The 14,846-nt window shown below is 43.2% G+C and overlaps 1 protein-coding gene across 1 annotated transcript in view; it reads left to right on the plus strand.

Annotated features, from left to right (window-relative positions):
• The window catches only part of LOC139531699 (receptor activity-modifying protein 3-like), a 33,369-nt gene extending 26,608 nt beyond the window's left edge, over positions 1–6,761 (plus strand). Inside the window, exon 4 of the mRNA XM_071328398.1 lies at positions 2,581–6,761. Within this exon, the coding sequence (XP_071184499.1) occupies positions 2,581–2,836 (256 nt within the window). The 3' untranslated portion in view covers positions 2,837–6,761. The remainder of the gene's footprint in view (positions 1–2,580) is intronic.
• Positions 6,762–14,846: the final 8,085 nt, after the last annotated feature.

Genomic DNA, 14,846 nt, shown 5'->3' on the forward strand with positions numbered 1-14,846 from the left:
GACAACGATAAACAGCTGTCTCTGATTGGGAACCATATCAGGCCAACATAAACATACAAACACCTAGATGACCCACCCTAGTCACTATCACGCCCCAACCAACACAGAGAGAAACAGCTTACTATGGGCAGGGCGTGACAATGAAGCTGTTATTAAATGTGTTTCTATGAGCTAATAGTAGTAAGGTCAAATTCAATGTGTCATCCCCCCCCAAAAATGGTATATAGTTTTGATACCTTAAGGGGTCCTAAAATTCCAAATCAAATAGCGAAATGATACTTGGTATGACCATTTTAAAACAATTCCATATATTAGCTTAGTAGAACCCCTTCCCCCAGCTTAGATTTTTAAGGATTTTTAAGCAAGAGACAATTAGCTTTTATAAGAATGTATTTGTCCTTTTAATGATGGGTAAGCTTTTGCAGGTTTTAAATGATAAAAGAAAATAACACAGCACACAGCTAAATATAAATGGTAACTTCACGTATTCCATCAAATTTTCAGTCGGGGGTCAACATCTTGTACCATCGTTTTTTACAATAATATACAAGCCAAAAAGCTCTTCCAGAGTTACCATACAATTAATCCATTAATTTACAGCAGCCTCCCTTATGTCCGTATGGAGACACAGTCTACACGCTTGACCGAGACTCATTCGATTTGCAGCACTTAGGCGGAGGTCGTCTGAAAGCAATGATGGGGATTGGCTGACGTCAAACCACACCGCTAGTATGAAAGGCATAGGAGGGGAAACTGATGTTTGTTAAATATAGAGCTAACCACTTTGGTCTTGACTAGTTTGACTTAATGTGGTCTGATAGGATCTGTTTTGCTAGGTAAGCATCATGGCTGGGACCCCATGTTACCCAGAGTGCTATTATATTAACTCTAATCACCCATTTAGCTCCTAACTGTGTAATGTAACAAGCCTGGGAAGTGCAGGTAATTTGTGTCATACTGGAAGAAAAACTGTGTGTGTTATAATGGGTTGCTTTTAGTGCAGTTTATAGACATAGTACATACAGAAATTCACCCTAATGAGGCAGCCTGTGTCCAACTCATAGCTAATGATGTAAACTTGATGAGGAGGACACACATGGCATATGGCTACTCCATCAGTTTCCAAAGTGACATAAAAACATTGGTCCTACTTTGAACAAAAACAATGTTACAAGGGCTTTATAACACATTCATAAAGCATTCATAAGCACTACATAGATTCTTCAAAAATCATCTATTTAAATGTGTCATACCATATAAATTAGGACATCTTTAAGCAGTGAAGGCTTTATGAATGCTCTATCAATTGTGGTTCATTTAAATGTAAATAAGTGAATTGTTTTGCCCTACAGTTAGCCATGATGATTAGCTAGCCAGCCAAAATGGTTTACAGTTACTGTAGCTAGCAATCACCTATACACTATTTTGCTAGCCACAGTAGCGCTACCGTGCCTCCAAAAATAACGTCTTCAAAAATTATGTGTTTACATTTTACCATTGTGACGCACATCCATTCATATTGATTTTCTATGCATATTATGACAAAAGAGGCATGACTTGAGCCTCTTTCTATATAGATTGACACCGGGCTGAATTTATTTTTGCAGAGTAAGAATTTTAGGGATAAACCCTCCCTGTTTATCAGTTTAGACACATCCTATGTGTAAGGTTCTGTATTTATTTTCTTAGTCAACCTTGTGTTCTGTTTCTTTGTGTTCTTGAACCTAGCCCTGTTTCTTTGTGTTCTTGAATGTAGCCCTGTTTCTTTGTGTTCTTGAATGTAGCCCTGTTTCTTTGTGCTCTTGAACCTAGCCCTGTCTTTCATTTTTGTTCATTGATTTCACCTGGGTAAGTTACTCACCTGGTCTCATCAACTCCTTATTTAGTTCAGTTCATTCTGTTTGTGCATTTGTGAGGTATTGTTCGCTTTGACTCTACTAAGCCTTTTCCTAGTTCGTTTGTGAGATCCAGTTATAGCCTTCAGTCCTAGTTTTCTTTCACCTGCCTATTTATGACCATTGCCTGCCTGTGTCCATGATTCCTGCCTTCTGCGAAGGTGAAATAAACACCTGTTGTGCTCTGGGGGTGAATCCACACCTTTTTCTCCCTGATTATTCATTACACTAAGTAGCTGTGCGTATGGTAACAGCTAAGTTGCAAAATCTGCTACGTAGACACCTTATCTCTTCTCCCCTGAAATAGAAAATAAATACAGAGATACAGAGAACATGATTTTCAATCTAATCCATGGCCCCAGATTCCCTGCCTTCTGATTGGCTAAACACTTTGTGTTCCTCTGCCATCTGGACCAGGGATTGGCCAACCCTCCTCCTGGATAGCTACTTTTGTTCCAGCCCTGCCACAACACCTGAATCTACTGATCAGCTGCTCAGGGGCTGTTAGAGCAGGGCTGGAGCAAAAGCCTACTGTACATGCCCAGAAGGAGGGTTGGCCAATCCCTGCTCTAGGCTGGGAGTACCAGAGCCATATATTTACACCTCTATGGCTCTAGTGAGTACTAGCCCTTTCTCAACCTGACTGTTTATTTGAAACATTTGTGTTTCTCTGCTCTCTCCGCAGTGTGTACCACGTCTTCTCGCTGTGCACAGAGACCAACGCCGGGCGCATCAACTGCTACTGGCCCAACCCGCTGGTGGAGAGCTACATCATCCGCATCCACAAGCACTTCTTCTCCAACTGCACCCTGGAGAGGGTGATCCTGGTGGACCCACCAGATGACACACTCACCATCCTCATCCTCATCCCTGTCTTCCTCACCCTGGCTATGATCGCGCTGGTGGTGTGGTGCAGTAAGCGCAGTGACATCCTGGCTTAAGTTGGTTGTTTTGTTGGTTTGGTTGGTTTGTTTGGTTCCCATATGGCTGTCCAGAGACCCATGAACTTCTTTGAATGAAAATACTTTATTGATCCCCAGAGGGGAAATTGGATTAGACAGGTAGCCTGGGAAGACAGGTAGGGAACCTACGAAGGGAACTTTTGTTTGTTCATTGTGTCATTTCAGGATTTTGGTGGATTGAATGGACCAAAAGAAGTTACTTAACGCCTTTGAGGGAGATGCATCCTAAATCCATTTTGCTAGCTTGAGACGGTCCAAGCCCTTTTGAGAGATATACAAGGACTCAAGGCACAGAGCTACAAGACATTCAGGATTGTTGATCCTTGGTGTGAAAAGGGACAGACGCCCAGGGACTGCCTCAACATCATCACCTATCAGACGCCGTTTAAGCTTGTGGGTATATATTCTGGTGAAGAGTCTTCTCAATGGGAGAACACGGACAAGTTGACACCTGAACATGTACAATACTTTTCTGTACCAGTGCCGTCTACTGTAAAGACCCTGAATTTTCTTTCCTTTATCGCCTGCCATTCTTTCTCAACAGCAGTGTTCCTGGCACCATGGCCTTCTTCACGCTTCCTCGTCTGTTATGTGTTGTCACTATCAGTTCAAGCTGCAAAGATGGATACAACAATTTCTTTCCAAAAAATACCTAACCCTGATTTAACTTACCTTAACCACACCCCTAACCATATGCCTAACCAAAACCTTAATTTAAGACCAATGCTAATTTTCATGTTCATGATATAGGCAATTCTGACTTTGAAGCTTGGCCATAGAATGGGAACAAGCCCTATATGTGTCGCTTAGACTAGAGAACTTGGTTTGTTTCTTGAAGTGAAATGGTTGTTTGACTTCATTATTTATCTTGTCTCTGGGTTGTCATTGCAATGGCCCAAAAGTTGTTATCACTGATTGCACTGCTCATGTGGTGAAACCTCAGCAGGAATTCTGCTCACTCTAATTGTAATTTAATTTCACAGTTTAATCGTTCTGGGAGGTATTGGCGGTAGGAACATAAATCACTGTCAAGATTACGGACTCGTTTTGAGAGAATTTCGTTGTGCCAGAACTTTTGGTATTGAGGAGCTATTGAATTATTTACTGTAATGCTATTTAATGTTTTAATTAAATTACTTAGAATTAGTCAATGCTTTGGTTATTAATCAACATGTCCATAGTGCAATGTCATTTGCCCCTTTTTGTCCTCTGCCGTTTCGAAACCATTCCTACCTCTACTTCAAACTACATCCATCTCGATGTAACTCCAATTCAACTGAAACATCCTTAGTATGGTGGTCATAAAATAATTATATTGTTTTGACATTTCAGTGTGTAAATGTAGTTAAACAGTCAAATCCGCAAAAAGAAATTCTGACGTTTAGGTTAATTTCAAGGTAAAACTCAACAATGCTGTATGATACATTACCATATGGGCAAAGCTACTAACAAGGCCGTATGAACGTTTCAGAAGGGATTGGGGGGATGTTCATATTCGTCACCAGTGGTGTAAAGTACAAAAGTAAAAATACTTTAAAGTACTTCAGTTTTTTTGTGTATTTGTACTTTACTATTTATATTTGACAACTTTTACATTTACTTCACTAAAGTAATGTACTTTTCTCCATACATTTTCCCTGACACCCAAAAGTACTCGTTACATGTTGAGTGCTTAGCAGGACAGGAAAATTGTCAAATTCACATACTTATCAAGCGAACACGTGGACATCCCTACTGCCTCTGATCTGGCAGACTCACTAAACACATGCATTGTTTGTAAATGATTAGTGTTGGAGTTTACCCCTGGCTATCTGTACATTTTAAAAACAAGAAAATGGTGCCATCTGCTTTGCTTAATAGAAGGAATATGACATTTTTACTTTTGGTACTTAAGTATATTTTACTAATTCCATTTACTTTTGATACTTAAGTATATTTAGAACCAAATACTTTTACTCAATATTTTACTGGGTGACTTTCACTTTACTTGAGTAACTTTCTATTAAGGTATCTGTACTTTTACTCAAGACAATTGGGTACTTTGTCTACCACAGTTCCTCATATTCCAATTTAAGACAAAGTCACTTTATAAAATGGAGACTATTTCCCCATTATTATGCGATCAAAACAAACATATGAATCTAAAGATGTTGACATTCAGCTCTGATCATCAGGATGTCAAACGGAGTGATATACACTGTGTAAAAAACATTAGGAACACCTTCTCGTTCCATGACATAGACTGACCAGGTGAATCCAGGGGAACGCCATGATGTCTTATTGATGTCACTTGTTAAATCCACTTCTTTCCGAGTAGATGAAGGGGAGGAGACAGGTTAAAGAAAGATTTTGAAGCCTTTAGACAATTGAGACATGAATTGTGTATGTGTACCATTCAGAGGGTGAATGGGCAAGACAAAGTTTTAAGTGCCTTTGAACGGGGTATGGTAGTAAGTGCCAGGCACACTGGTTTGAGTGTGTCAACAACTGCAACGGTGCTGGGTTTTTCATGCTCAACAGTTTCCCATTGTGTATCAAGAATGGACCACCACCCTGTCGTAACTCTCCTGTGACGATCTGAAGGATCAGGTTACAGTGGGTCCGCTATACAGCGTGCTCTCTCTCGTAGAGGGGGAGAGTGGGAAGTCGGCTGTTTTATGGCGGTCGTAAAATACGCTGCCGCTATGCTCTGTGGTGTTCGAGATTGGAATGTAAACTGTGAAACACCGAGAGACACTTGGACATCAAAAGTTTGAATAGTTAAACAATATTTATATTTTTGAGAATGTGGGAATGGTCCATGGGTATTTAAAGAACAATCCTGTCGAAGTTGTTTTATTTTGTGACATCAGGAAAGGCAGTAGGACAAGATAACGGTATCTATGGAAGTGCACATTCCTCAGTTATTAGTTTTCTTCCTGAATGTTGTATAAAATGAATGAGTAAATATGAAACTATTTGTGAAAAGATGTAATGTGATGTTAGCCTTCTAAATGAGAAACTGTCTCTTCATATAAAAGGGTTTAACTAAGTCGGTGGCCATGCCCACGTGACCAGACATCTCATTAGGCATCATGGAATCGCCACTTCTTCCACAGAGTATAAAACCCACTTCCGACAAAATTTACATCAAATCAGAAAAAATGAAGCTGTAGCTATGTTGAAATGGTTGGCAATTTAAACTAGAGTCAAGATGACGCCGGGATTAGGTCCCCACATTGGAATGGCTGTCACTCGAGACCAAAACATGCCGGGTGAAGCTGTTGTGTGAAGTGGTTCAAACTACAACTCTACCAAAGGACAAGATTAGAAAACATGAAGCGGTAGCTACATGTTGAAATGGTTGGCAACTCTACAAGAGATAAAAACGCAGGGATGAGGTCGCCACATTGAAATGGCGAATAAATATACAAACTAAAGAACAATTATTCAGACTGCAGCTGTTTAAATACTTTAGTCTGGTAAACGCATCCGATCCTAAGAACATTCCAGAATGGTACTCTGAAGTATCCATTCTAACAACCTACGACTTTAATCTCTGGTGGACAAATCAAAGACTCTGTTGACTGACTATCCAGCAGACTGACCGGCAATCGCAGAGAGGGACAACAAAGGCAGACACTCGTAAATATGTAAATTGCAATTTATTTTCGAATGAGCAGTTGTTCATGTTCAAAGTATTAGCAGTTTCTATGAGTGTAGTAATCGTCTGAGTTTCCCGCTCTTGAGTGGTCCCTACCCCCTTTTCTTTGTCTACCAAGTCATCATATCGGTTTCGTCCACTAGGGACTTTTTCTTTGTATCATGTAGTAACCGATGTATGAACTATTTGTGTGTGTTTATGTAATTCTGTGATTGATTGAGTTAGTTAGTAAATAAATAAATAAATAAGCAAATTTGTATATCGCTGATTCATGATCTAGGCTAGGATTCATGCAGATATGCAAGGGTTTGCAACATTCAGTAATGAGACTGATGAGGTAAAATTCATTAATAAGCGACTGTTTTGATAAGATATGAAAATATCTGAAGAGTTATATTCGGGAAATTTAAACTCTATAAACAACATGTTCCCATGGTGCCCGGACTTCCTAGTTAATTAAAGTTACATGATTAGTTTAATCGCGTAATTAAATCACACATATAGAATTGATTTGATAATATACAGTCTTCACATTTAATGATAGGCAACGACACGACAACCCAAAGAACATCCAGCCACAACTGACACAACTGTGGGAACCATTGGAGTCAACATGGGCTAGCATCCCTGTGGAACACTTTCGACACCTAGTAAAGTCCATGCCCCAATGAGTTGAGGCTGTTCTGAGGGCAAAAGGGGGTGGAACGCAATATTAGGAAGGCGTTCCTAATGTTTTGTACACTCGGTGTACAATGAGAAATTATTATTATCATAATTTTGAGGGATAAACAAAGAGGGACAAGACAAGCATGATTTATATGACAAAAAACAGCCCGGCATTGTATGAGGGTTTAAGACGCAAACAAAAAGACAATAGTTCATGCCCTCAAGGATGACTTGCCAGTGCCTCTGCAGCACAAAAGTTGGACTGCAGGAAGGATGTACAATTGTTTCCCAGAGCCGGCGAAGAATTAAAGGAAATGGGCTGGCTATGATTTTAACCAAAAGAGGTACAGGAAGTGCAAAGAGTGCCATACTTCCTCATACATGCATTGTTATGACTGGGTCCGCCAACGGCACTGTTCAGCTCTGAGAGTTTGCCTGTCTCCACCCACCCCCCCTTGAGACCCCCACCCCCCCTCCACCCTCCAGTCGTTGATTACAATTTGTAGAAAATATGAATGGTTACAGTATGAAAGGTTACAGTAATGATTCATGAAAATGTCAAGTTACACGTGTGTTCCATAAAGAGAGAGAACCATAGGGAGGAAGAGAGTCCAAAAGCTGCCAACTGCGGGAAAAAACGTGTGTAAGCACCCTATTCCCACGGAGTCCCTATAACATGCAAGACTCCAACAGACTCACTTACAACAGAGGCCCTGCTTCTCTCTCTCTCTCTCTCTCTCTCTCTCTCTCTCTCTCTCTCTCTCTCTTTCTCTCCATCTCTCTCTCTCCTCCCCTTTCCCACACTAACTTGCTCCAGTGCACATGACCTAAACAAGACATCCCCTCCCCTAACCCCTCTCACCCTTACCCTCCCCTATCCTTCAGCAGCACTCGAGTGGTCTGTAGTATTTAATCTGTCACTGATAAGCATGGTACAGACACAAACATGGCTTACAAACCTGCAAATCATCCTCTCAGGCACACTGGCCAGTCCACAGGGACTCTCCAGAGCTCATTTCATAACGTAATTCATGAGCAGGGCTTTTTTTGTTGGTTTGTTACCACAGCCCACTCCACTCGGCAGCTGGACTTATTCATGTGGATTTTGCAACGACTTGCATCATTTTATGATTGCGTTTCTAATGATATTCAATAGAATCATCCCAGCAAGTCTTTCGAATGTGCTTCCCCCCCCCCCCCCCCCCAGAGTTAGCAGTGAGTCAAAAGTCCTGACGTTCGAGTTAGATCTTTTCCTCCTCCTCTGTGATTTATTAACACACATTGTGGGAGTACTTACATAATTTATTAATTGTAAAATCCTCCGCTGGCACATAGCTCTCAATGATTTGTGTAATTCATTTCTACAGTACTGAATTTTAGTCTCTGGATTGCTTTGATCGTTATCAAGTTTTACATCTAGCGTTACATAAAGTTGCCCTCATGCCATGCAATTACTCTCATTTAATACACCTACATAGATCTCAGAAAATAATTACTCAACTGCACATATGGCAAATGTAGATAATGTATAGCTATAAAACAATTACTAAATTGTGTAGTGATAGGAAAACTGGCCTAATATGAGTTAAGACTTGTATAGTTACTTTGAAGTTATATTCCATGTAGATGCATGTTATATGTGGGTAACTGTGGTGTACATTTGTATTTTGGGTGTTCCATCCTGACAGTACAAGTACAAAAGGAGCATTTTCTAAAAGCTGAATGCCCTCGAGCACTACCTTACTGTTTACCCAGCGTATTCCACTCTGCTGCGTGAGTTCATAAGCTCATGATATTTTTTTGTTGCGTGGACGCATAGACCACAGCTTTCCCTAGCAGAACACACTGACGATTTGTTATCGCTAAACTTCAGACGTCATGAATTTGGGGTTGTGGTGAAATATACAGTAGCTTGTATCCACTGTCCCATATGTCAAATATGAATGTAGCCAGCTGCGCAACTGTGGCATTTGATAGTCTTTCTCTTATGTAGGGCCTACTGACAGATGCTTTAATTGACAAAAAATAGACGTGTGAACTTTCAGTTTAATCAGATAGCTAGACGCTGGAAAGTGAGATGAATTGCTGACATATTTTAACCAATGATGTGTATAAACCCTGGATTGCTGATGTTATGTAATAGCTAATGAGAGGCTTTGAATCCATCGGCCGCCACATTGATACTCCTCAGAAGGAGGAGGAATGAATGGAATTCTACAGTATTTCAATAAAATGTCTCAAGGACAAAATTACATGTATTTAAGTATTTATTTGTTGTTGTGGGGACAGTAAAGTTGGTAGATTAGTAGGGGGTAACTGCCCCCCCCCCCATAATTTACATGAAGATCACAAGATGTCACCAAATTATTTTCCCAACACTTTCCCTGGCTGTCACTGTTCATGTTGAACAAAATGATTGTGGGAAGTTTATAATTTTTTTTTACATTAAATAAAAGTTGTAGATGGATATTATTATTATTTTTATATATATAAGTAGTTTAGAGAGAAAATGTAGATACTTTTGTAATAAATAGTAATATGTTGAATGAATGTGTTGGGAGCAACTCGACCCCCCTTTATGGTTATGAATGTGTTTGTACCTGTCATTTAGACAATGACTAGCCCAGTTAGCGCTACTGTAGTTTATGCTAACTCGCTAGCTAGCAACTTCACTAGCCGTAAATGCTAGCCAGCTAGTTAGCATAAGCTGCTAGGAGTACTAGCTAGCAACCTTACTACTAAAATACATACAAAAAAATTACTTAATTTCAGTTGTAAATGTTTCCACTAGTGACTGATAGTTTTACAGTTAATGCAACTTTATAGCCTTTTAGCTATTTTACACAGCATTTTATGTCATATATCTATCTACATTTTTAAGAGAGTTTTCAATTGGCATCTCTCCCCCTGTTTTCAGTCACAGGTGGGTACTGGATTAGGTGTGAGTAGTGCAGGAGGTGGGCTCATGAGTTGTGCTCCAATTTTACTGGGGATAGCTTTATTTGTGACCTACAGGTACAAATTAGAATTGTGCAATAGCAGAGTATAAGAGAGTTGCCACATCAATGTTACACTGAGTTAAGTTAGTTAAGTTATTGTTATTAAATATTATTATTTATTCTCCATTCCAATATTATATTCCATTTTTTTTTGTGAATTAAAAACTATTGAAAACCTTTTTCTCCTGAAAGTAATTTTAAAGACTGCTGGGATTTAATAGCTTGCATTATTCAAATCATATTTAGTGCAATTGTACATAATTGATTACATGGAAAAGTAACAAACAAAGAAAATGAATGTGCAGGTGAGTTAAAAAGTGGAACTTTACATCAAATCTCCTCATAGAGCAGATATTAATGGTGACATGTGCAACACCATTTCTCCCCCATATTTTATTTAAATCATTAAAATTGTAAAGGCAGTCATTGTTGTTCTCCTCCGACGAGGAGGAGCATGGATCGGACCAAGATGCGGATTGGTGATTAATCATCCTTTTAATGAAAACAGCAAACAAGACACTACAAAACAACAAACGTGACTAACCTTCAACCGTCCTGTGTGGCCCAAACACTGACACAGGAACAAACACCCACAAAACCCCAGTGAAACCCTGGCTGCCTTAGTATGACTCTCAATCAGAGACAAACGATACACACCTGTCTCTAATTGAGAATCATACCAGGCCGAACACAAAACCCAACATAGAAATACAAAACATAGACTACCCACCCAACACTCACGCCCTGACCAATAAAGACATACAAAACAAGAGAAAACAGGTCAGGAACGTGACAGAACCCCCCCCTTAAGGTGCGAACTCCGGGCGCACCAGCACAAAGTCTAGGGGAGGGTCTGGGTGGGCGTCTGTCCACGGTGGCGGCTCTGGCGGTGGACGAGGTCCCCACCCCACCATAGTCACTCCCCGCTTCCGTATCCCCCTCCCAATGACCACCCTCCAACTCAACCCACCTAAATAAAGGGGCAGCATCGGGATAAGGGGCAGCAGCTCCGGGATAAGGGGCAGCAGCTCCGGGATAAGGGGCAGCAGCTCCGGGATAAGGGGCAGCAGCTCCGGGATAAGGGGCAGCAGCTCCGGACTGACTGGCAGCTCCTGACTGTAGGGCAGCTCCTGACTGTAGGGCAGCTCCTGACTGTAGGGCAGCTCCTGACTGTAGGGCAGCTCATGACTGTAGGGCAGCTCATGACTGTAGGGCAGCTCATGACTGTAGGGCAGCTCATGACTGTAGGGCAGCTCATGACTGTAGGGCAGCTCATGACTGTCTGACGGCTCCGGCAGATCCTGTCTGGTTGGCGTCTCTGGCAGATCCTGTCTGGTTGGCGTCTCTGGCAGATCCTGTCTGGTTGGCGTCTCTGGCAGATCCTGTCTGGTTGGCGTCTCTGGCAGATCCTGACTGACGACTGGCTCTAGCGGCTCCTGACTGACTATCGGCTCTGACGGCTCGGGACAGACGGGCGGCTCTAATGGCTCGGGACAGACGGATGGCTCAGACGGCACTGGGCAGACGGATGGCTCAGACGGCGCTGGGGAGACGGATGGCTCAGACGGCGCTGGGGAGACGGATGGCTCAGACGGCGCTGGGGAGACGGATGGCTCAGACGGCGCTGGGGAGACGGATGGCTCAGACGGCGCTGGGGAGACGGATGGCTCAGACGGCGCTGGGGAGACGGATGGCTCAGACGGCGCTGGGGAGACGGATGGCTCAGACGGCGCTGGGGAGACGGATGGCTCAGACGGCGCTGGGGAGACGGATGGCTCAGACGGCGCTGGGGAGACGGATGGCTCAGATGGCGCTATGGAGACGGATGGCTCAGATGGCGCTTGGCAGACGGGCAGTTCAGGCGCCGCTGGGCAGACGGGCAGTTCAGGCACCGCTGGGCAGACGGGCCGTTCAGGCACCGCTGGGCAGACGGCAGACTCTGGCCGGCTGAGACGCACTATAGGCCTGGTGCGTGGTACCGGAACTGGAGGTACCGGGCTGAGGGCACGCACCTCAGGGCGAGTGCGGGGAACAGGAACAGGGCACACTGGACTCTCGTGGCGCACTCTAGGCCTGGTGCGTGGTACCGGAACTGGAGGTACCGGGCTGAGGGCACGCACCTCAGGGCGAGTGCGGGGAGAAGGAACAGTGCGTCCAGGGCTCTGGAGACGCACAGGAGGCTTGGTGCGTGGTGCCGGAACTGGAGGCACTGGGCTGGAGACACGCACCATAGGGAGAGTGCGTGGAAGAGGAACAGGGCTCTGGAGATGCACTGGAAGCCTGGTGCGTGGTGTAGGCACTGGTGGTACTGAGCTGGGGTGGGAAGGTGGCGCCGGATATACCGGACCGTGAAGGAGGACACGTGCTCTTGAGCACCGAGCCTCCCCAACCTTACCAGGTTGAATGGTCCCCGTAGCCCTGCCAGTGCGGCGAGGTGGAATAGCCCGCACTGGGCTATGCAGGCGAACCGGGGACACCACCTGTAAGGCTGGTGCCATGTACGCCGGCCCGAGGAGACGTACTGGAGACCAGATACGTTGGGCCGGCTTCATGGCACTCGGCTCGATGCCCAACCTAGCCCTCCCAGTGCGGCAAGGTGGAATAGCCCGCACTGGGCTAAGCACGCGTACTGGGGACACCGTGCGCTTTACCGCATAACACGGTGTCTGACCAGTACGACGCCCTCTTACTCCACGGCAAGCCCGGGGAGTTGGCTCAGGTATCCAACCCGGCTTCGCCACACTCCCCTTTAGCCTCCCCCCAAGAAATTTTTGGGTGAGCCTCTCGGGCTTCCAGCCTCTCATACGTGCTGCCTCCTCAATCCACCGCTCCTGGGCTGTGGCTGCCTTCTTCTCCTCCCGCGAGCGGCGATTCACACCAACCTTAGCCCAGGGTCCTTCTCCGTTGAATATTTGTTCCCAACTCCATTCCTCTTCTCTCCATTGCTTTAGTTCCTTTCCTCCGGCTCCAATCCGCTTGGTCCTGTTGTGGTGGGTGTTTCTGTAAAGGCAGTCATTGTTGTTCTCCTCCTCAGACGAGGAGGAGCATGGATCGGACCAAGATGCGGATTGGTGATTAATCATCCTTTTAATGAAAACAGCAAACAAGACACTACAAAACTACAAAACAACAAACGTGACTAACCTTCAACCGTCCTGTGTGGCCCAAACACTGACACAGGAACAAACACCCACAAAACCCCAGTGAAACCCTGGCTGCCTTAGTATGACTCTCAATCAGAGACAAACGATACACACCTGTCTCTAATTGAGAATCATACCAGGCCGAACACAAAACCCAACATAGAAATACAAAACATAGACTACCCACCCAACACTCACGCCCTGACCAATAAAGACATACAAAACAAGAGAAAACAGGTCAGGAACGTGACAAAAATACTTAAAAGCTAAGTATTAATTACTAAAGAATTTCTAAATAGAAGTGATTAAATGGATTTTAACACTTGTCTGAAACCCTATGTCAGTTTCCTCATGGGTGGGGGGCGGGGGGGGGGGGGGGGGGCAGTTACCTCGGTACAAAAGAAAAAAACGTAATAAACATCCCTTTAAAAAAAAAACATTTCATGAAATAACAAAAAAAATTGTAAACTGTAGCCATTTCCCTTTATAGTTTATTTGCCTAAGCATGACCTTCATCCACATACCAATTCTTTTCCAAACGTTGTTTTTTGTGTCAGCAATTAGGCATTGTTCTTAGGGGGGACTAGTTGTCCCCTAGTACCCTACTGTTATGCTCAGTTCACATAAAATAATTTAAAAGTATGTGTAAAGGTGTCTGAAATAGAATATACTTTTATAGAAATAGAATATACTTTAAAGAAATGAATGTAAGCATAAGCATAAATATAGCTTCCAAAATCTTTTTTACAATGGAGTACCAAAGTGGCTTCAAAACAGCGGCCCGTTAGTCATCTAGGGTTAATACATAACATTGGTTTCAACCGTTCTCACTTGCATTCAAAATGGTATACAACATAAAAAGAAATACAAAAGGTAGAGGAATACGAAAGTAAGGTGTGCCCGAATATATATTTTTTTACAGCCCTTCTTAAATGAACAGGTGCAAACAATGCAACTGTGCAATCTTCCCACTGCAGTACACGCTTAGTAAATGATTCCCCATGTTGACAGAGTCCTATGAGACAGCAGGTGAGGATAGAAGACCCCCCTGGGTTGCATCCCTCCATTACCGCCCTATAGAAATCTCATGAAAGTGTGTTACCAAGTGACCGTGGAGTAAATTGGCTTGGCCATTACGCCAGCTAGTCTACCTGCACAGTAAGCCATACCAGTTCCCGAAGCAATAAGCTCCCTAGTTTGTTTGAAGACCATCTCAACTGTTTTTATTGTTTGATGATGGTTCAAGTAACCATAGAGAACACTGAGTCAGCTGTACACAATCCAAGTGCGGTCATAAAAGCAGGCCATATAAGCCCTAAATATGCTGTCTACCAACTTGAAAACGGGCTTAAAAATGAAGAAAAATATGTAATATGGAGTTGTAGATTAACCTGGGCCACATTCAGCCAGAACAAAGAGGAAACAATCTTGAAACAAAACTAATATGGACAATACTTTTTTATGACAATACTCAGTTTAAAAACACACCTTCCCCCATTCCATGCCTTCTGAATGGGACTCAGTTGTGTTTATCGGCC

This window comes from Salvelinus alpinus, chromosome 10 (assembly GCF_045679555.1).
Source record: "Salvelinus alpinus chromosome 10, SLU_Salpinus.1, whole genome shotgun sequence".
Lineage (NCBI taxonomy): Eukaryota > Metazoa > Chordata > Actinopteri > Salmoniformes > Salmonidae > Salvelinus > Salvelinus alpinus.